Here is a 24,745-nt window from a genome sequence, read left to right as displayed (position 1 = left end):
TAGATAATGGTATGGAGTTCTTCATGCAAAAATCCGGGTCACAATCCTGTGCAATGTTCTTCTGTCTCTTTCGGTCTGTTGACCGTGTCTACCGCACTTATGCTTATCAGACAACATTTTCCCAGAAACTGTATATGTTGTCATAACCTTTGATACTGTACCTCGCAACACCGCAAATAGTTGGCAACTTCAGTCAGAGAAGCACCAACTAAGCAGGCACCGACAATTTGCCCTCTTTGAAACTCAGTAAGCTCTGACATGACTCTGTTGTACTAGCAATGCATGCAGTGAATGACGAAGCTAGGTATCTCATCACACATCAGAAGCAAAAGAATTTTACATTACTTCCACTTTCAACGCGAAACATGTCGTCAGTTTCACACCTGCAAATTATGTAGTGTTTCCGTATTTTTGTCCAACCCCTGTACAAGAGAATACAAGATTTATACATATCAAAGTTCCACCAGACAGAAAAAAAAGTCTTGAATAATCATATTTGAATAAATAGTAACTTTGCTTAAAGTGGAACTTCAGCTAAAAAGGGAAGTTCCACTTTATGTCCTCCGCCCCCCTCCTCTAACACTTTTAGAACATGTTTTACTTTTTGGAGAGCAGGTACCTAGTTTTGCCAGGTTCCCGCTCCCACTTCCGCAGGAATCACCTTGGCAATTTCACTGAAAGTTTACACCCTCCCTGCCCACAACCTCCTGAGACATATCACAAGTCCCAGGAGGCTGCTGGTTCATTCACAAAGTGCATTGCAACTTGCGTATGCACAGTGGGGAGCTAACTGTGCAGCTGTAGGGAGTCACAGCCATCTTCCTACAGTATGCTGGCACCAGAGACCTGAAGCCCAAGCAAAATAACCAGCCTGGGTGAGGACAGCCCTAGATCCCTGGATAGGTGAGTGTCTTTTTATTAAAAGTCAGTATTTGTAGCTGCAGTCTTTTTCTTTTTTTTCAGACTGAAAGTCCTCTTTAAGAAATCAATTTTAGATGTCACATAATTTTGCAAACTGAATGAACTTTTTAGATTTTTGGTATTAATCTATCTAAAGAGAACAGATGTAGATAAGGAATGATGGGTGCCCACTGAATTAAAATGTTGAGTGTATGTACAGCTAAAACATTTGTTTTGTAGTTTTTTGGGGTTTTTTTTGCTAATTCTTTTTATAATTTTTTAGTGCAATAGGTACAAAACACAGACTCTGGGGATACCCTGACTCACACAAGGTACAAGACAAATAAAAAACAAAACTAAGACCATTAACATGTGTTGTAGTTTTGGAGAGCATTCCCCCTACTTACTTTAACTGTGACAACTATATCAGTTAGGAAGCAAGGCAAATAGCAATGCAGGCAAAATACTAAATTAGCAACAGAATAAGATGTGTGACCTAATGCCTGTGATAACTTCACTTCCGTTATCCTCCTTTTAAAGCAGGTTGCACCACTACCAGGGCAAAGACAGGAAATGGATTTCAAGACCAATTAAACGTTCACGTTTAAATACATTCTAGATGCAGCAAAACAAGAGGTGTTTAACCTGTTTCCCCCCATGTAACACATAAATGCGACGGAAAAAGAGAGGGCTTTAACATCCATGCACCACACATATGCGTCATTGGATGTCCCATGCTTTTGTGCTGAGAGCACAGTGCATCAAATACAACACTCAGACCCCAATAATGGTCAGTAGCTGGCAGGACCACCTCCTGACCATGTGATCACTGTGACAGACAATCACAGTGGTCACTTGATCACCATTTTTTGGGCATACAAACCCTGTTAAAGACATGCTGGGACTAGGCAGGAAGTGGTTTAAGTTTTACAGTTACTTTTCAATAAAAGCAACCGTATCCTGAACAGCAAAACCTGTTCCCTGCCAGCATGTTGCAGAGAAGGACCTGTGTAAAAGTGGTGGTGTCTCTGTAGAGGTCTGACACGCCCCCTCCTTTGCTGAACCAGACCTAGAGCTGTGCAATCAGCAAAGTTCATACTCCCTGATGATGGTAGAGCCATAGCTGTATTGTAAGACCACCGCTTCCATACAGACAGCAAAGGTGGTCTCTCAATAGAATGCTATTAGGGAGCAGGCATTTCTGCTCAGGCTGTGGCACTTTTGAAAGAAAACAAACTGTAACACGTTGCACATTTTTTGTATTGATGCACCTGGAGGGTATTTAGATCAGTTGGGCTTTTAGATTGTAGTTCTAGTTTAATTTAGCAATTTGTTTAAAAGGCAAGCAGTTCTTTCTTTTAGTAAACTATTTCTCGTAGGGTGAATGAACTGCATCACAGTAAATGGACACATTACTCAGTGTGTGCCAAAGAAGCTGTAGAATTAGGCTAATTCTGAAACAAGCACAAAACACTGAGCATAATGTCAAATAAATTAGGCTTTCTGAAGGCAGCTCTGCTCTGCAATTTCCTCAATAAGAGTACTCATGGATGCGCCTACCGGTGTAACCTTGATTGGAGAATCACAAAAATGGCAAACACAGAGTAGTCAGGCTCTAAGTATCATAACACAGTGATTACACATTCAATCTGGGATCGCTGTTGGAACATAATCTTGTCAATTAGGGAGGGTTCATAGCGGCTGCATGTAGAACCGGATCAAAATCAGCACTAAAAGTGCCCCCCCTTTGTCTCCCTGTTTAAATGACAGTAAGATGGTATGTTTATTGGCTGGATTAGCATTGCCTGATGTACATAATATTTGAAGTACAATAGCCAATAGCAAACTAATTAGCTACTTTAATGCCTTAAATTGCCAGCTTTATATGTTATCCGGTGAAATGCTGCCAGTTCAGTTTGATTATTTCCTTCTTCCTCTTTTATTTCCCTGCTACGAAGCAAAAATGGCAGCTGAAAACACTATGGTAGCCTTGGTACCATTATTACATATGATGCTATTTCAAAATAGCCATAGGCCTTTGCCATTTATTTGTTAATTCAACTCACCATCCCATACATTTAAGTGGGCTTAGAATCAAATATATTTTTGTTATTACGCTAAGTAATATGTTAGCGTAACACTGCTAGGTATACTCCAAAAGAGATTACAGCCCACCCCACACTCACAATGATGCTTCATCTGTTTTTCTCCCCAGAAGGACAGAGTTACCTTTGTTCAAGCATCATCCCGATTCAAAATTTAACTATAGTACTAGACAGAGGTGATGCCTCAGAGATGACACAACTGTACAACAACTATACTTTATGATTATTTTCAGCCTTCTTTCATCAGACAAACAATATTTTTTGCATTTGCTTTCTTACATGAGTATTTATATTTTGTGTAGGTAAAAAAATATTTTCCTTATAGAAGACCTTTCACAGATCTGGCATACATTGTCTTTTGTATATGAAGAGCTTAAAGTGAACTTGTGCTCTACTAATGCAAGTGTAGAGCAAAAGATTGGCTTTTAAGCTGTCCTCTGCAGCTGTTTATGCTAAGCTTCCTCATGATCCTTTCTCTCAAATGACAGCGCCAGAGTTTGACAGCGCCAGAGTGGCAATTGACCACTTAGGAACCATCACCTTCACATGTGGATGGAGAGAGAGTCTTCAGCCTGATGTAAGCTCCCACCAGGATCAAGGCTTCCCTTCATCACTCTTAGCAGCAGCCGAAGCAGTTGGGGAGAGAAGAGAAGATAAATATAAGCTGCCAGAGGGGCCTGCTTTATAGGCTAAGTACATGTCAATAAGCACAAACATTTTTATCTACTTATGTTCTTTAATAGACACAAAGGAAGTAAAAGTAGCAGTGACATCATCCCTGTGCTGCATATATCATGTGTAGAAAGTAGAGCCACGGGTGAAACCAAGTAGGTCCACCTAGTACACACTGTCTGCAGAAAAGTACAGGAGGGGGCAGATTCAAGACCAGTCACACTCCACAAGGAGAGACAGCAGCAGTAAATGTTCTTTATTACAGGAGACTCATGCAAAGTACAAGAGTTTGATGCCACAAATAGTCAAAGCAAACCAAGAATCAAGTAGGAATACAAATGCCTCTTGTATTTAGACAATATTTGTTTTGCTTGGAGGGCAGCTTTAAGTCAGAATATGGCAGAGTTAAAGCTGGCACACAAGACGTTAGCCAAGCTTGCTAGTGATCTACCATGCCAGAGAACTGTAAGAAACCATTAAGAAACTTATTAAGCGTGGTATCTTTACACAAGGTTAAAGTGGTTGTACAGGCAAGTATAACATGTTTCTTATTTTAGAAAAATAAAAATGGAACCATTAATATCACTTTCATTTTAAATCATTCTGTGGAATTTCTGATTGTCATTAGGTGCAGGAAAAGTTCTATTAACTATATAAAAAGGTAATTGTGAGTCAAGTTTTATAGCTATATATCTATTTAAAGCTTATTTGCCAGAAAATAACCTATGCAGTCAAGGGACTCTAGTCTATATTAAAATACAACTGTACAGCTTTGTAAAATATTAATTAATTTTATTGTCATGCATGTAAGCATCCCCAGAAGCTTGGCCAAATACTCCCAGTTAACAACCCCTACATCCTGCCTTGTTGCTAGGACGTAAGAACTGTTGACTGGTTTTCATCTCGGTAATGCTGGGACTAAATGTCCAATGATTTTCAAGTCCCAGCAACAATCTTTGTCTTCAAATATTCTTGTGGTTCATTCATTATCAAATGGGTACCGTTACAAAAGCAGCTGTTGTGTGCAGGCAGATTCTTGAGGACAGCTAGAGTTTATGATAAAAGGATTAGATTATCCTTTTTTCAGCAACACTTCATCATGAGAGAAGTATTTTTTTTAAGTTCCGTTCAGAATCATAATCACTGGTGGCATTGTATTCTAAACCTGTGGACTGACTCTTTAAAGCAGCTTTTTTTTATGAAATTAGAACTAAGTTACTATGTTTCCATAAATGTAAGATTTGTTTAACAGTTTGGTGTAGATGGGACACTATGTGCAGAACTGCCATGTGGGAAACTATACTAACTCTAGTATCAACTATTGAATATCACAGGGAACATGTACATACCCAAAAGATACTAATAGTTGTTTTCTGTTTATGTGATAGAATGCTGTTAGATATGTTTATACAAACTGCAACTGTATTTGAGTAACTTTCTTATTTAATGTATATTTTACGCCAAAATGTTTAGCTTTGGATACAATGGGGAAGGGTTAGCACCTTTGGCAGGTTTAATTGCTGTGTGTTTCCTCAGTGGGGAGATTCGCCCCTCTATTTATCCTGGTGACCATCACACCAGGGACAGAACATGATGAAAAATCCAAAATTTTACAGTTGCCACCAGGATTAGAGGAGCTTTTCCTTCATTCTGGAGAGAGGTAAAGTAAAATGGAACACAGACCTTAATTGAATAATACTCATGGATGTTAATCATTTCCTACTCTATCCAAAACTAAAGAAATGTTTTGCCTTAAGATACATTTTAATAAAAGCTAAAATAGTTATTTTGGGTACTTATAATCCCCTCTGTGTTTTCATACAGTTTGTTTAGGCAGTTGGAAGCTGACCAATGCTAACTGGCATCCTTTCGCATGTTTTGCCCTCAAAGATAAAAGAGTTTTGTGTAAAGTGTTGCTTAATAATTGATTGATTATGGATGGGATGTTTTTTCCTTGTATTTTGTTACATGATATGCATTCTTTTTCAGGTTCCATTTGAATCTGTCAAATGCTGTTTTTTTTTTTTTAAATATTAGTAGTAAAAACCTGTTTTACTCTATATTAGTTCACGGGTATAAATTAAAAAAAAAACTAAAATTAGAGATTTGGTTCTTAGCTGCCTGTCCTGTTTTGGGTTTCCTTTGCTAGACTTTCTATTTCCTGCTCTTTTGCCTTTCCTTGATGCTGCTTACTATACATTTTGTCCCTCTTATTTTTTCTGCTTTGTTCTATGCTTCTTCTCTTCAACCTTTCCTTCTCTTCTTGCAGCAAAACCATATCAGTGAAAATAATTGATGATGAGGAATATGAGAAAAACAAGACCTTCTACCTTGAGATTGGGGAACCTCGTCTGGTGGAGATGAGTGAGAAGAAAGGTGGGGGATCTGCTATCATGCTGAGCCCTAACCAGTAACATGTCTGACTTAGCAAACATGGATGGCTTGTTGAAACCATTGACTCAAACGCACACATCCTTTTACGTACATAAGCAAGGGTCTTTTCTTGTCAAGATAACACATTTTCAGCTTTCCAGATTGTCTTCAATTTGATTAATGTGACACATGCTTTCTGTGACACATGCTTCCAGTGTTTATACTACGTAAGATAACTGTTCAGATCAAAGTATATGCATGTAGTGGATAGCCTCTTGACGTACTTGAAGGGATGTGTGCACAATCCTTTTTTCATAACCTCATAATAACCATCAAGCTTTAGATGATCTTTGAAGCATGTGTGTGACTGCAAACATCCATTTCCCTTTGTCTTGTGTCCCCACAGGAAGTACATAACCCTTAGAATACTTGACAGAGAGGAGTATGACAAAGAGTCCTATTTCTACCTTGTGCTTGAAGAACCAATCTGGATACGAGGAGGAATGAAAGGTGTGAGAGTATAATAAGACCAATCAAGCAGCTCAAAAATTCAAGCTCCTCTTCTGTTTGTAATTCCCAACTCTCACAACTTGCTCTCTCTCCTCTTGCTTAGCATCTGAACTCTGTGCAACGCTTCCTGTACAGCCTAGCCAGCTCTTTGTTACTACTCTCTTATCTTTCTCTAAGGAAGTCTGACTGACTCATGATAGAATTTCACAATGCTTTAGGTTGCTATAGAAGTATTCTCAGGGTTAACTGGAAGAACGAAAGTAACTATACATAAGTCACCACCAGTAAAGAATGGTTTTACATAGACATCTCTATCTCCTTTTTTGTTTTCCTCCCACTTACATACATGTCATGTATAACTGCATAATTGCACAGATGCTATCTTATGCTACACAAGACCTAAATTAAGTAATCAAGTCACAGTAGTAAACCTAGTGTACACTGTCTCTTTGATGTAAAAGCCTTCCCATACATATGCTATAAATAATGTAGTTAGACAGTGTTTTGCTTTTCAGTAATCCCATGCCATGGTATAGAGTTGATCAGAAAAAAGTCCTCCATCAATTTCTCTTAATAACTGGACCACGGTTACAGATCAAGCACTTTTTTTTTTAAGAGTCAGTGCATTCAAAACTATTATTTTGGCTAAGGTAATCTGATGGGTTACCCACTAGTTTCTTACATTTCTTGTAGACTCCAGCAGCACACACTCTGTAATGTAATATAAATGGAAAATCCTCAAATGTTTATTGTGACCCAACATTTCTCAACTGTTGTATGCTGAGGTGCAAAAAAAATCTTCCCATAAAAGGGACAATTAACGAAGTTCTGTGACTCTGATAGTTGCCTGTTAAATAATGCCACACATTGACATTATACTGGAAAGTGAACTTACACCAAGCTTGAAGAAGTGGCTCCAGTGTTGATATGTGTTAAAGAAAAAAACAGAACTTCTTCAATTTTCTCTTGTAGGAGATGAGTTTTCGTGGTTCTTTGGCATACAACAGCTAAGATATCCTGGAGCAAAATTAACTTTTGAAGAATGCACATTTTAAAGGGTAACTGAAGGCAAAACTTTTTTTTTATCATTTTGGCTAGGGTAAGGGATGTTTTTTTTTGCCATCTGTGCCCGTTTTATTCAATTCCTGTCTGATAGCCAAAACAGGAAGTAAAGGGAAATCCCTCCAAAGTGAACGAATTCTTGGTTGTCACCAGAGCTAGTGTCCCCATTGGAAGATTTTCCTTCTATTCCTGTTCTAGAGGCAACCCAACATTTGGGATTATCTTTCACTTTCAATGATAATGGTAAACAGGAAGGGTAGAGAGGACAAATCGCTCTAATGAGGGCACAGACAGCAATAAAAACATGACAGGATTTCTAACCCCTCTTACCTCTATCCACGACTTTAAGTTTTCCAGTTTTTAAATGGTCTCTGGATTTCCATATATACAAATAAAGTAGATAGAGGAGCCCATCCATACGGGTGAAAAAAGTGCGGCTCACCCCAAATTATGTAACAAAACCAAAAACAGACACAGAAACTCCCAGGGGCTTTTAGGCAGCCAAAAATACAAAATAAGTCAATTGAATATATAAAAAATATATTATTATTGATACAAAAATACATATTTCTATATTTTGTATCAATAAAATGTATTTTTTATATATCCTATTGACTTTTATTATAAACTATTTTGTATTTTTGGCTGTCTAAATGCCCCTGGGAGTTTTTTGTCCCTGTTTTTGGTTTTGTTATATACAAATAGAGTGACTCAAACAAAGGCCTCTGCTGAGACAGATATATTCAACACAAGCTGTCTAGGGATGGGCCGAACACCCCCCCGGTTCGGTTCGCACCAGAACATACCGAACAGGCAAAAAATTTGGCAGAACACATGAACACCATTAAAGTCTATGGGACACGAACATGAATAATCAAAAGTGCTCATTTTAAAGGCTTATATGCAAGTTATCGTCATAAAAAGTGTTTGGGGACCCGGGTCCTGCCCCAGGGGACATGTATCAATGCAAAAAAAAAAGTTTTAAAAACGGACTTTTTTTGCGGGAGCAGTGATTTTAATAATGCTTAAAGTGAAACAATAAAAGTGAAATATTCCTATAAATTTCATACCTGGGGGCTGTCTATTATAGTATGCCTGTAAAGTGGCGCATTTTTCCCGGTTACGTAAACGTATAAGTTGTGTCTTGTCTCTTGTCTTTGTACCATTTTGACACTTTTTTGTGAAATGGTAGGGGTACATTTGTACCCCGTTACCATTTCACACAGGGGGGAGACCGGGATATGGGGGTCCCCTTGTTAAAGTGGGCTTCCAGATTCCGATAAGCCCCCTGCCCGCAGACCCCTACAACCACCAGGCAAGGGTTGTGGGGATGAGGCCCTTGTCCCCATCAACATGGGGACAAGGTGCTTTGGGGGGGCTACCCCAAAGCACCCTCCCCATGTTGAGGGCATGTGGCCTGGTATGGTTCAGGATGGGGGGGTGCTCTCTCATCCCCCCCTCTTTTCCTGCGGCTTGCCAGGTTGCATGCTTGGATAAGGGTCTGGTATGGATTTTTGGGGGGACCCCCACGCCATTTTTAAAAAATTTTGGTGTGGGGTTCCCCTTAATATCCATATCAGACCTGAAGGGCCTGGTATGGAATTTGGGGGGACCCCCACGCAATTTTTTTTTTTAATTTTGGTTCAGGGTTCCCCTTAATATTCATACCAGATCCAGAGGGCCTGGTAATGGACTGGGGGAATCCCATGCCATTTTTTTCAATTACTTTTATCTGTATTGCCGGGACCGACAATTCATTATAGCCGCGAGTACTTTTAAATTACTTTTTTCCTTTAGAAATGTAATTTTGCTCTCGGACTGTTCTAAACACAGGAAAAATTTGCCACTTTACAGGCATACTATAGACACCCCCCAGGTACCAAATTTAAAGGAATATTTCACTTTTATTGTTTCACTTTAAGCATTATTAAAATCACTGCTGAAAAAACAGCCGTTTTTAAAACTTTTTTTTGCATTGATACATGTCTCCTGGGGCAGGACCCAGGTCCCCAAACACTTTTTATGACAATAACTTGCATAAAAGCCTTTAAAATTGACACGTTTAATTTTTCATGTTAATGTCCCATAGACGTTAACAGTGTTCCGGCGGCTTTCGAATTTGCCCCGAACAATATGTGTTCTGTTCTGCAGAACACCCGAACAACCAAAGTTCGTCCCGAACTTATGCTCGGGCCGAACTGTTCACCCATCCCATAAGCTGTTATTTAGGTTTATAGTTTCAAGCAACATTAATAATCTAAGTAGAAATCTTTTTTTTCCCAAATCCACTTAGACAATATACTCTGAAAATACTACACCAAAAGAGGCCAATACCACATGTATTTTTTTTGCTTTGCTTCTTTTTCATTATTGAATTTTGGAGTTATTTTAATTAAAGCATAAATGGAAAACCCCATGGGAAGTACAAGTCTGCTTCTAATATTTGGAGCAAATGACTGAACTTGTAAACAAAAGTACACAGATCTTGCTGGAGGGGTCTATGAAAGATTAAAAAAAAAAATAGGTATTTTTTAGTATCTAGTTTCTAGTTTTGAGTGAACTGGCCCTTTCATCATTCATTAAATATATATGTTAATGATCAGATATCGTGCTCACATTTTTATTACATAGGTAAAAAAACAGTCTTTATACGTCCAGCTTTAGGTCAAATTAAAGATTCATGAAGAAAGGTTTATGACACCCTACAACCTACTGTGAAAATATTTACGCATTTTAAAACACTATGCCGTGCAATCACATACATTATGATTGCAGTGGCTGTCACATCACAGATAAACATGCCAATAATAGAGTTCACTAATAGGAATATGCATGCGCTTTGTTAACTATACAAACTGTACGAGTTACTTACATTGAAAGTTACTAATATCATGGCTTACAATAATAAAAAGACTTTATGCATGTAGGTTTGAGATTTTACCAATTATATGAATATGCATGTTTTAAATTCAGACTTGTTTTGCTTGTGTTAAATGCCATAAAAAACTGACCCTGTCAGGTTAACTAAGAATACACATGAAAGGGTCTTGCAAGTTAAGGGCAATTATACTCAACTCTGCGATGCCCCATTCTTCCTACTTTCCCTCTGTTCCAGTGCTGCAGCCTTCAGCAGTGTCTTTGAAATTGACACCTCTGAGAGTGTTGGATGTCACTGTCCCCCACTGCCAGCTGTGGTTCCATCCTCTGACCAATATGTCACTGTTGAGTTCTAAGAAAGGAACCATGGCGTGTGGCAGGAAATACATGCATCCAACACATCCCAAAGAGTCAACTTTCAAAGTCACTGATGGAGGCTGCAGCCCTGGAATAAAGGGGAAGAAGGAGATAGGGACTGCTGAATTAGTGATTATAAGGGCTCTTCTATTTCAGGGACCCTTCAGTTGTATTTCTGCTTAACCTCAAAGGGTCTCTTTAAGAACCTGAAATGAGATTCAAATAAGGCATTCTGAAACCAACCAGATTTGTTCAGTAATACATATAATAAAAATACCTTCTTAAAGGCCAAGTCCTCTCAAAACTCTTGAGCAGAGAATGATGGGTTGAAAAACCTATAAGCTGCTTATAGTGCCCTGTGCCATCAGTGATGAGAAGTCATCTACGAAATTCCTGCTCTGCCTGCATCACCATAATTCATTTGCTAACTGTCAGACTTTGTGTGGTAATAGCAAGCTGGAGACTGGGCAGTTATCTTGTTGAGCCAAAAGCTTACTTAAATCATGAAGGCCATGGCGGACAACAAGGAAGGTTCTATCGCTGAGGAATTAATTATAAGCAACCAACAGGTTGTCAACCCGGCACTCTACAGCTGAGCAAAGAACAAGTTTTGGGTGGACAGAGCCTTTACGATTAGTGCATAATACCTAAACAGATCATGACATAAAGCACAAAAATTGGAAAGCCACTACAGAATCTAAATTCTCAGCCTTGTGTTCAGTTCTTAGACCGATTCAGCTTGTATTACATCAGGTGTATTATTATATACAAGGACATTAGCTTCATTTGGCCGAGTCATTCGATTACTTAATTAAGTCTAATATAGATATGTCAAATACCATGACATAAATATAATTATGGAATGAAGTCTTCTTCTTAACTTGTCTATGCCTCTAATGATAAATTAGTCCATTAGCATATTCTGCATGAAATCCATCGTTTTGTAGATTTTTGGGTAGGATACAAAAGCTTCTTAATTAGTGAACATGCATAAAAATAATTGCAATGATTTCACAAAATAGAATGCCAAGAGAAACTTGGCTTTGTGATAAAACACACCAGGTTGCTCATTTGCATTATAACCCTAAAATAACTTAATGAGGTTTATGCTACCTCTTGGATTGGGGTTCCAGTGTTATTTAATTAGAGCCTTGTGTTATTGTGTAAATGGCCTCATGGAGTATATTATATTTGGCAAGCCTTTGTTACCTTTTGTGGGTGCAGAAAGCAACATATGACAATCAAATACATATATAGATATAGATATATATCTATATCTATATAGATATATATATATGTTGTATATGAATCATGACATTTCACTTAACACAGGCCTTTATAATTGCAAACCATTAGGCAGGAATTTAGGTCAAACTTATTAAATGGTAAATTAGTGGATGATTGGTCATTTTAATTAAAACATGCTGTTTGACATGCAAAGCATCACTGCCATCTCATGGCCATGTCATAGTACTACACTCCTTAGAGGAAGATTCACTAAGTAGCTCATAATTTTTTTTACTCTATTGAACAAAATGTACTAAAAAATTAAATGATAGCAGGGCAATTTGTTTAAACAATAGAATACAATTAAAAGTAATTCACAAATCATAAGATCTAGCTACAGTTCTCATAACACATCTCATACTAGTAACAAAAGCCCTCAAATTAGCTTATTAAATGACTCCTATAACAAAAAGCAAGATACTCCCAATGGCTTATACGCAGCTTACAAGTAATGAAAAATACTTGTTTTATATAAAAATATTGTTTTTATTTTCAATGGGTAAAAACTGCATAAATAAAAGCAGCAATAACAAAAGGGAAAGAGGATGGGAAGGGGAACATGTGGAAAAGGAGGAACAACAACAAGAGCTCTGGTGTACACAAAAATAAACATATTAGATGTCTATATGGCATTTAACAAAAAGAAAACCACAAAAGATATATCTGTGGATATTACTGTTTAGAGTAACCGCAGCGTATTTCAATCATAATTTTGTATGCAATCTTCTTCAGGGGGATACATCTATAACATATCAATACAGGATATTAGTGATATTGACATCAATAACATCATCATCACTGAGAATAAAGAGCCTGTATATGCAGGAATTCAAAAATAACAAAGGGTCCTACCTTTGATATGAGAAATATTTAAATAGCCAGAGCAAAAAGACAAAACGTAACTTCACATCAGGATATGCTCACAGTGGTCCACCATCCAGAAAATGGGCATGGATTCTAATTCTGTCTACAAGAGGTCATACTTAATTAGATGTGCAGGGGTTGGGAAAGGGGAGGCACAAATGCGTGTATGATGAATATAATATCTAGAGATGAATTACCTTCAACTTTTTTTATTATTGTAAGGGTATCCTATGCTCTGATTCAAATCCTGTGCTTTGTGCTGAAGGAATGTGTTTCCCAGATTAACCACTTCAGCCCCGGAAGATTTGGCTGCTCAATGACCAGACCATTTTTTGCGATACAGCACTGCGACGCTTTAACTGACAATTGCATGGTCATGCGACGCTGTACCCAAACAAAACTGACGTCCTTTTTTAACCACAAATAGAGCTTTCTTTTGGTGGTATTTGATCATCTCTGCGGTTTTTATTTTTTGCACTATAAACAAAAAAAGAGTGACAATTCTGAAAAAAAACACAATATTTTGTACTTTTTGCTGTAATAAATATCCCTATTATTTTTTTTAAAAAGCACATTTTTTCTCCAGTTTAGGCCGATATGTATTCTTCTACATATTTTTGGTAATAAAAATCGCAATAAGCATATATTGATTGGTTTGCACAAAAGTTATAGCGTCTACAAAATAGGAGATAGATTTATAGCATTTTTATTATTAATATTTTTTTACTAGTAATGGCGGCGATCTGCGATTTTTATCGAGGCTGCGACATTATGGCAGACACATCAGACACTTTGACACATTTTTGGGATGATTGACAATTATACAGTGATCAGTGCTATAAAAATGCACTGATTACTGTGTAAATTTCACTGGCCGATCAAGGGGTTAACTGTGTTCTCTAGTGTGTGTTCTAACTGTTGGGGGAGGGGACTGATTATAGGAGATGACAGATCATGGTTCCTAGCTATTAGGAACTCACAATCTGCCTCTTCTCACAGAACAGGAATTTGTGTGTTTACACACACATGTCCCTGTTCTGCCTCTCGTGCCCGTGATCGCATGTGGCCAGTGGTCATCGTGACCACCGGCCACGAGCATCAGCACCCCCGTAGTGCAGTGGGTGCATGCGCGCCTGCTATCCCACTTAAAGGAGCCGACATTCAGCTACGACGGCTCGCGGGATCGTGACGACCTGCCGCAGTATATTGACAGCGGCTGGTCGGCAAGTGGTTAAATGTACCACCTTGCGGATATAAGTTTCCAACAGGTGTATACATATTTATAAAAGTCTATAACATATGTCTATATAGGTAAAGCTGCATTCAATGGCTATAATTACCTTGTTTACCTATCTATCAATCCAGTGTGTCATATGTTGATTTATCTAGTATGTCAGAGCAGGCGGCTAGTTATACGTTCATCACAAGATTAGTGGTATCGTCAGTTCCTCACCATTAAAGCACCCACATGCTGTATCAGTGCATAGGATACCCTTACAATAATAAAAAAGTTGAAGGTAATTCATCTCTAGATATTATATTCATCATACGCGCAATTGTGTCTCCCCCCCACCCCTGCACATCTAATTAATATGACCTCTTGTCCTGCCCATTTTCTAGATGGTGGAGCACCGTGTGCATATCCTGATGTGAAGTTATGTTTTGTCTTTTTGCTATGGCTATTTAAATATTTCTCGTATCAAATGTAGGACCCTTGGTTATTTTTTTAATTCCTACATATACAGGCTCTTTATTCTCAGTGATGATGATGTTATTGATGTCAATATCGCTAATATTCTGTATTGATATGTTATACATTTCTGTAAACCCCTGAAGAAGATCGTATACAAAATTATGATTGAAATGCATTGGGATTACTCTAAACAGTAATATCCACAGATATACCATTTTTGGATTTTTTTTGTTAAATGCCATATAGACATCTAATATGTTTATTTTTGTGTACACCAGAGCTCTTGTTGTTCCTCCACATGTTCCCCTTTCCCTTTTGTTATTGCTGCTTTTATTGATGCAATTTTTACCCATTGAAAATAAAAACAATATTTTTATATAAAACAAGTATTTTTCATTACTTATAAGCTGCTTATAAACCATTGGGAGTATCTTGCTTTTTCTTATATACGTTATTGGGCTAGCAGCATGTTTTTTATAACCAGGAGAGGTGGGTTCCACATTTTCTGATTAAATGACTCCGATATTTCAGAATGCTTCCTGTAGTTTATACATAAAATTTTAACTGTTACATTAACCCTCTTCAGGAAATGTACAGCTTTTTAGTTAACATGCTTATTGTTGACATTTGAAAAATAATATTCACATATTAGTAGATTAAAAAAAAAATATTTCTCACTCATGTAAGGCAGCCGTTTTGTGACAATGACCATTGTTCTGGGTGATAAACTTCATTCTTCAAAGACCGATGACATCATCATTTATTTCTGTGGCTTGAACCAATATGCATGGGAATGTGGCCTGATAGTTGCCTCAGTGATGTCAGTGGTTGTGAGTAAAGCACTTGGATGCATTCTCACACAATGGCGGCCAACACTTAATTTGAGCCTCCCCAGCTCAATACAAATCTTTCTGTGGTCATCTTCTTCATTATCACTATTCATTTGTGTTTCTTATCCTGTGTCTGTCTCCTATGTGTTCTCTTCGCAGCCCTGTTATTGAATGAGCTTGGTAAGCATTTCATTTCCTATGATTTCCACCTTAGCAATTTCCCTGTCTGCACTGTAGTTATGCTTTTGCCTTATTTGTTCTTTTTATTATGTTGGTCGTTTTCTTCTTGATTTATTTTGCAGCGGTGGCAGTGACTTTTAGTATTTTGTAATGAAATGAAAAGTATTTGCTGTGTTATAAGAGGTACTCTTAAAAACGGTGCAACTAGTCGGTTTTACATAAAACAGCTGTTTCAGTAACAATTAAAATGGAATTGACTGATGTGAAGTGTGATTAACGTACTGAATTGGATTTTGGCAGCTAGTATAGATAGTGTTGAAATCAGCCGACCATGCTCTTGGGGTTGCACTGAATAATCCAACATTCTGTTTAATCCCAGACCGTCATACCAAGCCAATATGCTCTTTAAGGTCTGCTAGCATCCAAGATTGGGATTTTACAATATTCTGCTTTAAACTAGGATTTCCTCTTATTCCAAGCAGGTAATTGATGCTGAGGCCTTCTCTGGGTGACCATCTGTTATGTTACAACATAGAATCACTGGAAATTAGCTTCTTAAAGGAGAGCGAAAATGAATGTAATATAATTAAGTAATGCTGTAGGTACAATAAAATATAATTTAAAAAAAAAGTTTTTTTTGTTTTTTGCTTTGGTCAGAGTGGGGAGAAGATAGCCCCCGCTCCCCCCCCCCCCCCCGTCATTCTTTTCTATAGCTGTCTGTGTCCCTGTTGTCATCAGGACTGAAAGTGAGGGAAAATCCAAAAAGTTGAGCTGTCACCAGAAAAGGAATAATGTAAAAGATCTTCCAATGATGACACTTCATTCAACTACAGCTGTCTTAGGCTATTTTTCCACTGGGATGGGGGGCGTTAGCAGTAAATCTCTGCTAACTTTAGCGGCGCTTTACCGCTGTTATAGCGGTGCTTTTCAGCCGCTAGCAGGGGGCACTTTTAACCCCTGCTAGCAGCTGAATTAAGGGTTAGAAGTGCCCGCAAAGCTGAAGTGCTTTTCAGGCACTTTGGCAACGAATCCCATTGATATCAATGGCAGGGGTGGTGGGGGAGCGGTGTATACACCGCTCCCCCACCACCCGAAAGATGCTGCTTGCAGGACTTTTTCTAACATTCTGCAAGCGCACCGCTGCAGTGTGAAAGCACTCGGACTCTCACACTGGGGCTGCAGGGGAGGCATTTTTCAGGCGCTTTACAGGCGCTATTTTTAGCCCAAAAGTGCTTAAAAAACACCCCAGTGTGAAAGTAGCTTTAAAGGGGATTTACCTAACTTTTAAAAGATTCATTTTCACTTCCTGTTGTTTCTACTGGACAGAAAGTGAAGGGGAAATCTCTTAAACAGAAGGCAAAAAAGCTGGCGGGTTTTAACCCTTCCCTACTTTATTCAAAATGGAAACAAAATTTGGCGTTAGATAATCTTTAAGGGGTTGATTAACTAAAGGAATATAGGCTGTTCATTTTGTAAGGGCATTTTCCCTTAGCATAATTATTGTGGGGAAACTTTGCTGACTTCCATTATTCAAACATATGCAAGCAAAAATCTTTTTTTTTGTTTTGTATTTTTTTTACATTTTCCTAGCATGTGATTGGCTATTCTTTCCAAAAAAATTTCACCACATTCGCTAAGCTAAGGGAACATTTCCTTGCAAAATGAACAGCCTATTTGAGTTTAGTAAATCAAGTATTTAGAACAGCCTGGTCTAGTTTTATAAATAGATCCCACCCAATAGAAAGCATGCTTCATTCTGTTGCTGGTAATATAGTACCTGTCTCCAAGATATATATGAATATGATATGTTAACTACAGTAGTTAATGCACATCTAGAAAAGAAGGGAGGGCGCACTAGCCTTGTGCATTACCAAAAATATTTTAATAAAAGTAAAACAGCAATGGCTATACTCACATAGAAACATGGTATACAAGCATATCAAGGCAACAGCAATAGTGAACAGTATCTCTTGGGTCTATAGTTGAAACCAAAGATGTCAGAGGACATCTATAACCCATAGAAAACGAATGAACCAAGAGATACCGTTCGCTATTGCTGTTGCCTTGATATACTTGCATACCACGTTTCTATGTGAGTATAACCATTGCTGTTTTACTTTTATTAAAATACTTTTGGAAATGCACAAGGTCGGTTTGCCCTCTCCTTTTCTATATGTTTCAGTTCCAAAGACACCCATTGTTCTGAGGAGGGCAGCAAGACCATTGACATTCTATACAAAAGGGTTGACTGCGACACACATCCCTAGACCCAGCACCCAAGCGCAGGAGAATTGTTTTGTGTTAATGTACATCTAAAATTCATGATTAATTTCCCGTTTAAATTTCTAATCTATCGTATGTACTCGTGTATTAGCTGAGTTTTTCAGCACATTTTTTATGCTGAAAAAGCCCCCCTTGGCTTATACTCCAGTGAGGGTCCCACTTACCTGTTCTCCAGTGCAGTGTTCTCCGGTCTCTTCCGCTCAGTGGCAGCTGGGGAAGTTTTAGGATGAGGGGGCGCCAGACCCTGCCCTTCCTTTTTGACCCCTCCCACTTGGTGAAAATGGGCATGGTTTCAGCGAAATAGTGGGCGTGGCTCAGGTGGTGTGGTTAGCGTCTAAGATGAACGAGGGATGGAGGGAGAGGGAGAGAGGGATGGAGGGACAGCAGGCCCAGATCCTACACAACAATAGAAATATGTGTATTCTAGAAAGTTTAACAATCAGCAGATAAAGATACTCCAAACACCTGGTGTTAGCACTTCAATCATGCTGGTACTATGGTTGTTATGGTGTCAGGAAGATTGAAGCGCATTATTTCTATTATTACATTGTAATATAAAATTAAATCTATCAACTCACCATAATGCAGAATCAGTGGGAGCCCTGAGCATGTCACTATTCACGTCACCTGCCACCAGATGCCATCAGGTGTCCCCAGCGGAGTCCATCCTTACATCAGGTGCCCCCAGCGGAGTCCCTCCTTACATCAGGTGCCCCCAGCAGAGTCCCTCCTTACATGCAGCCTGTGTCCCATCAAATGCAGCCTGTGTCCCATCAAATGCAGCCTGTGTCACATCAAATGCAGCCTGTGTCACATAAAATGCAGCTTGTGTCACATAAAATGCAGGCTGTGTCACATAAAATACAGCCTGTGTCCCATTAAATGCAGCCTGTGTCACATAAAATACAGCCTGCGTCCCATTAAATGCAGCCTGTATCCCGTCAAATGCAGCCTGTGTCCCGTCAAATGCAGCCTGTGTCCCGTCAAATGCAGCCTGTGTCCCATCAAATGCAGCCTGTGTCACATAAAATGCAGCCTGTGTACTATTAAATACAGCCTGTGTCACATAAAATGCAGCCTGTGTCCCATTAAATGCAGCCTGTATCCCGTCAAATGCAGCCTGTGTCCCGTCAAATGCAGCCTGTGTCCCGTCAAATGCAGCCTGTGTCCCATCAAATGCAGCCTGTGTCACATAAAATGCAGCCTGTGTACTAATTAAATGCAGCCTGTGTCACATAAAATGCAGCCTGTGTCCCATTAAATGCAGCCTGTATCCCGTCAAATGCAGCCTGTGTCCCGTCAAATGCAGCCTGTGTCCCGTCAAATGCAGCCTGTGTCCCATCAAATGCAGCCTGTGTCACATAAAATGCAGCCTGTGTACTATTAAATGCAGCCTGTGTCACATAAAATGCAGCCTGTGTCCCATTAAATGCAGCCTATGTCACATAAAATGTGGCCTCTGTCCAAATAAATGCAGGCCGTGTCACATCAAACCCCCCTCCCTCCTCCTTCTCCACGGGAGCACAGCGGTACTTACCTTGCTGTGTTGTCCTCTCCTGCTGTGTCTCCTTCCACTGGCAGCGGCGATGGAGGAGTCCGCTCCTCATACTTCCGGTTTTCTCTCTCTCGGGCACAATGGGAGAGAGAAAACAGGAAGTGACATCTAACTCAGATGTCAATCAAACCGCCCGGACATAGTAATAGATACTACGAGTGCCAGGCGGAAGATACTCGGCGCTTCAGAAAGCGCTGCAAGGCGGGACAAAAGCCCACAAATGAAGTGCCGCATTTGCAATCTCATGATTGCATAAACGTTGCGCTTCCCATAGTGCAATGTGTCCGGCATCTGAACACAATGCACTTAAGGACCTTTTTTTGTATTTTTTTTTTTAAAGGGCCAGTTTTAAAATCATCTGCGGGCACCTGCAGCCTCTGTGGGTGGTCCGATGACTGCTGATATCACAGCCTCTGTTTAATCTACTGATGCCTCAATTAATGTAATTTTATTGGTATCTATTTTTATTTTTGAAATTTACCAGTAGCTGTTGCATTTCCCATCCTAGGCTTATACTTGAGTCAATAAGTTTTCCCAGTTTTTTGTGGTAAAATTAGGTGTCTCGGCTTATATTCGGGTCGGCTTATACTCAAGTACATACGGTATCTAAACTATCTTTAATAGTCAAATAAAAAGGGTCAGTCCAAATTTTTTCAAATCGAAGCAGAAGTTATCTTTCACCTAATTAGCTGTCAGTCTCAAGGATAAACTTTCCCCAAATGAAAATCCACATTAAATGATGTGAATACCCAATCTACCCAAAGCCAATATTTGAGCTGGTTGATGTTGAGCTAGAATTACACTCTGGCTTCTTCTATCTCTCAGTGACCCAAAAAGCAAAGTTTCTTACCTGACTTCCCATGACTGCAATGTCATGGAGTCTGACTACTTGCCACGTCACCATGTAGTCCAGTGGTGTCCCAACTATGGCCCTCCAGTTGTTAAGGAACTACAATTCCCATCATGCCTAGTCATGTCTGTGAATGTCAGAGTTTTACAATGCCTCATGGGAAGTGTAGTTCCGCAACAGCTGGAGGGCCGTAGTTTGGACATCCCTGATGTAGTCTAAGTCCTTCTTCTACATTCTCTATAATGTAGCACATAAAAAATATAAGGCGGGTGAGGTTTTGCTCCACCCCTTGGATACCTAAAAAGAGGGGAATCCTTCAGTCTTCCAGAATAAATGATTTTGATCTAGGTAGAAATGCCCTTTAATTGTCTTTGTGTTGCTGCTGTTCAAGGCAGGATCATTTCTAGTATTCCCCAAGCCAGCAATGATAAATGGGATTTGTGATGTTGGCATTTTTAAAAGATAATGCAGTCTGTAAAGTAATTTGCTAATCACACAGACCTCATAAAACTACAGCAAGCGCTGTGCAGCATGCTCGGCTCCAGCATTAAGAATGTCATTTTTTGTACACCCAAGGGATCTGTAGATAATAACAAACCAATTTACATCACATCGTATGGAACTACATAAATGCATTTTGGAAAGAGCGCTTACAAGATATGTATTATATGACACAGCATGACTAGTAAATAGCCAGATAAACACAGGGAGAATTAATGAGATGAATTATATTTTCAGGGTTCTCCTGCTGCACTGCCCATTGCATGGTCAGAGATGCTACCTTGGTATTTTCTTAAGAAAGAACTATAATTTTGTGTTACAGAACTAAGTAAACCATGAAAAATTGAGAGGAATTGATTTTTTAATCAAAGATAAAAAAAGTTGAGATAGCCATATGGAAAGGAAACTGCTTAGCGATAAATATGATTCAAAGAACAGAAAGGAAACTCAATATTGCTAAATAGGCAACAGATGACTAGTAAATGTGACATAGCATAGATGAGTTTATTAAAATGATATAGATATACTGTATATACTGCTGCTAAGTGGTTGATTAAGAATTGAAAAACAGCGCTGTTTTCAGGGACTGCTTATGCAGATCTGCAAAAGAAATAGAATGAAATTATTTATTAGCTGGCATAATTATGACAACCCCTGTATGAGCCACACAATACATCAAATAATCTGCGAGATGATCCAGGTAATCATGCATCCCCCCAATACAGTACAGTAAAACCTTGCTTTGAGTGTAACTTGGTTTGAGAGCGTTTTGCAAGACGAGATACATTTTTAAATTAAATTTTGACTTGATATACAAGTAGTGTCATGTCACAATTGGGTATAAAAGAGAAGACAGGCGCCTCTAAGTGTAGCAACATGGTTACATTTAATGAAGGTACAACATTTAGCAACATCTTGCTACACTTATAGGCTCCTCTCTTCTCTTTTATACTCTGTAGCTCCTGCTGGATTTTGCTTCCAATCCCCTTGTGGAGGCTGCCATTTGTGGATGGACATTTTATGGTTACACATCCTGGTCACATGGCTATAATATTTTTATATGGACTATAAACTAGGAAGGTTGTGGAACGAATCATTTGAGTTTCCATTATTTCTAATGGGGAAATTCGCTTTGATATACAAGTACTTTGAATTACAAGAAAATTTCTGGAACGCATTATGCTCACAATCCAAGGTTTTACTGTACTTAAAAAAGACTGATTGTTGCCCATCGAGTACTGTATAATAGTTATCATTGAAAGGGCTATATTATATATAATATGAAAATATACATAGATACATACATACACGTGTGGGCCACATGATATTATAAACACTGTGCAGTTTATAGTTGGATCCATTAGGGAAAAACACAGAGAAGAGTAACCTAGCGCCAGTGGTAGGTCACCCAGAGAATGTAACAAACATATAAAATGCCTGTACCATCCATTCAAAAATTATTAATGCATATACAGGGATGAAACAGGAAACTAGAAACTACAATAAACATAATAGTAATATCCCGTGCTGCTAGACAAACTGTAATTGGTGAAAACAGATCATACCAGGAAGCAACATATAAAATGTCCAGCGCTCAGGCTATTGTTGGAAAACAAAATACAACAAGTATAAAAGGTATAAAAGTTTATGGTTTTTAATGAACCAATAATGAGCCAGTGGTTAGCAATAGTCCAAAGTAACAATATTTACTGCAAAAGAACCAGGTTCAGAGGCTCTGTTTAAAAACAAAAAAGCACACGATAAAAACTATTCAAAAATTTGTCAGCAGATAGTAGGTCACAGGAGAACAAAAGTAAGTGTATTCCTAGACCCACAAGAGAAGTATGGACAAAAAAGTATTGGCCATGCGTCTCTTTTATTATGGCAAGCTGAACTCATGGGTGGAGTTATTAAAGGAAGTGAACTTTATTTTTCACCCATAATTATATAATCCAACATATACAGAGAGTTTCATACAGAATACACAGACCTATTCACATCAGTCAATTTTCCTAAACAAGCTCATAGTTCAATGTACCTACCACTCTAATGTGGGACTATAACGCAAATGCACTGTATAATCCACCAGTATCTTTTATCTTTATTTATTGATTTGTTTACTTTTTTGGAAGAAAATGCTAAATCTAAAGCAGACCCACATAAACATTGGGTAAACATTCAAATTCAAACTAGATAGGTTCAGTGGTGAGATTCAAACTTAGGACCTAGAACTGCAAGGTATTGCCCAGCATTTGCCCAAGCCTAGGGGAATGAAGTCCATACTGATGTATTATAAAGCCTAGTACCCATGGGCCGAATGTCGGGCGACATCGGCCTACTTAATAAAAACCGTCCGACATTCGACCCATGTGTATGGCAGCCAGCTTGACGAAAGCTGGCCGTTCGGGTGGCTTCGGTCAGATGTGCATGATAGAAAACCAGAGCCAATGGCTGAGCGCACTGACCGGAGTGTTCTGGAGGGAGGGGGGGAATTGTTAGTACAACCGACCAGAGCTGTCAAGTTTTTTTTTTCATTCAAACCAAAATGTGGTGTGTACTAGGTTTAAAGCGGTAGTAAACCGCAGGTGGTAAAAATAAAAATAAAAAATTCCCTGCATGGGCTCTGAAGCTCAGAGTGCATAGGCCGGTGATGTCATTGGCTGCATGCACTCTGAATATCTCCTAAACTGTGCAAGTTTAGGTGATTTTCACAGTACCTAGAGGTAAGCCTTATTATAGGCTTACCTCTAGGTACAAGTGGTGTAACAGAGTTTACTACTATATTGTGTAAGGTACAATTACTGCTCTGTCTCTGATCCTTGCCTAAAAGCCCAGACTGACTGTGAGATGTACTTGAATTCCCTGGGCTCAATGTAATATAACCCATAAAAGCAGCGTACAGGTGTCCACCACAGATACGGTTGTCTATAGTAATTACTTATTGACATTTTGATAATTGGATATTCCAAAATACTTTAAGAAATGCCACCAATGTGTTAATAATTAATTGTCTATATGATTGACACTTGTACAACCTCTGGCCAGTATTTAAGCTCAAGAGTGCTCGAATGATGGTAGATACAATGTGGAAGATTCATGATCATTCTACAGCAAATCAAAGTAATAATTGATTGGCTGGTCACCGCACTTCCTGTGATCTGATTTAAGTCATTAGATAAACTCTCATGGTATACCTTATGCTGCTTTTGTTCGTGCTTAAACATGATCAAAGGGGAGTTAAGATCATAGGTCTGTGCTTAATTGACTAATGTTGAAGACAGTGAGCACGGGAATAGGGACTTTAATTATTCTGTTCAGCTAGAATTTTTTATAGTAAGGCTACAATCTCCTACTGTAAGTGCATGTTAAGTAAGACATAACCTTATCTCACTAATTATGTTCTTTGTCTCTGTTTTTGTCTTTCATATGCTTTAGGTGACTTTACTATTACGGGTAAGTGGCCAAATTCTTTTTAAGTGCTTGAATTATATGGCTTTGTTCATTTATTATGAATGTATTATTAATTATTATTCTCATATTTTTTAAAGGAAAAACCTTATTTGGTAAGAGGTGATGTTTGAAAATTGTGGCGTTCTGCTAACATTAACATCTGAATTAAAACAACAATAGCACTATATAATTGGAGTGGATAGCATTGTTAACGTCACTAATGCTTGAATAGTCTATTAATGATTGGTGTCTGGTGTATCTGGTGCATGTTTTATTAATCTTTTTTTAATATTTGTGTAACCTTGGCGGTTTACCTCTTAGTATTAGTTTTACTGTCACACTGGTGGCTTAGTGTACAGTATTGGGGTTAAAGCGGCAGTTCGGCATTGGTCATCT

The 24,745-nt window shown here is 38.6% G+C and overlaps 1 protein-coding gene across 4 annotated transcripts in view; it reads left to right on the top strand.

Moving 5' to 3' along the window:
• Positions 1 to 24,745, top strand: part of LOC141140658 (sodium/calcium exchanger 1) — a 495,383-nt gene that overhangs the window by 343,895 nt on the left and 126,743 nt on the right. For 2 of the 4 annotated variants that reach the window (XM_073628054.1, XM_073628055.1), the window contains exons 3-5: positions 5,947 to 6,053; positions 15,690 to 15,710; positions 24,335 to 24,352. In XM_073628054.1, coding sequence (XP_073484155.1) covers positions 5,947 to 6,053; positions 15,690 to 15,710; positions 24,335 to 24,352 — 146 coding nt within the window. Of the gene's footprint in view, positions 1 to 5,946; positions 6,054 to 6,456; positions 6,561 to 15,689; positions 15,711 to 24,334; positions 24,353 to 24,745 lie in introns of all 4 variants that reach the window. The other 2 variants (XM_073628057.1, XM_073628056.1) reach the window with 2 other exon arrangements.

This window comes from Aquarana catesbeiana, linkage group LG04, assembly GCF_042186555.1.
Source record: "Aquarana catesbeiana isolate 2022-GZ linkage group LG04, ASM4218655v1, whole genome shotgun sequence".
Lineage (NCBI taxonomy): Eukaryota > Metazoa > Chordata > Amphibia > Anura > Ranidae > Aquarana > Aquarana catesbeiana.
The sequence above is the reverse complement of the archived record's forward strand: the minus strand, read 5'-3'. Positions and strand labels throughout refer to the sequence as shown.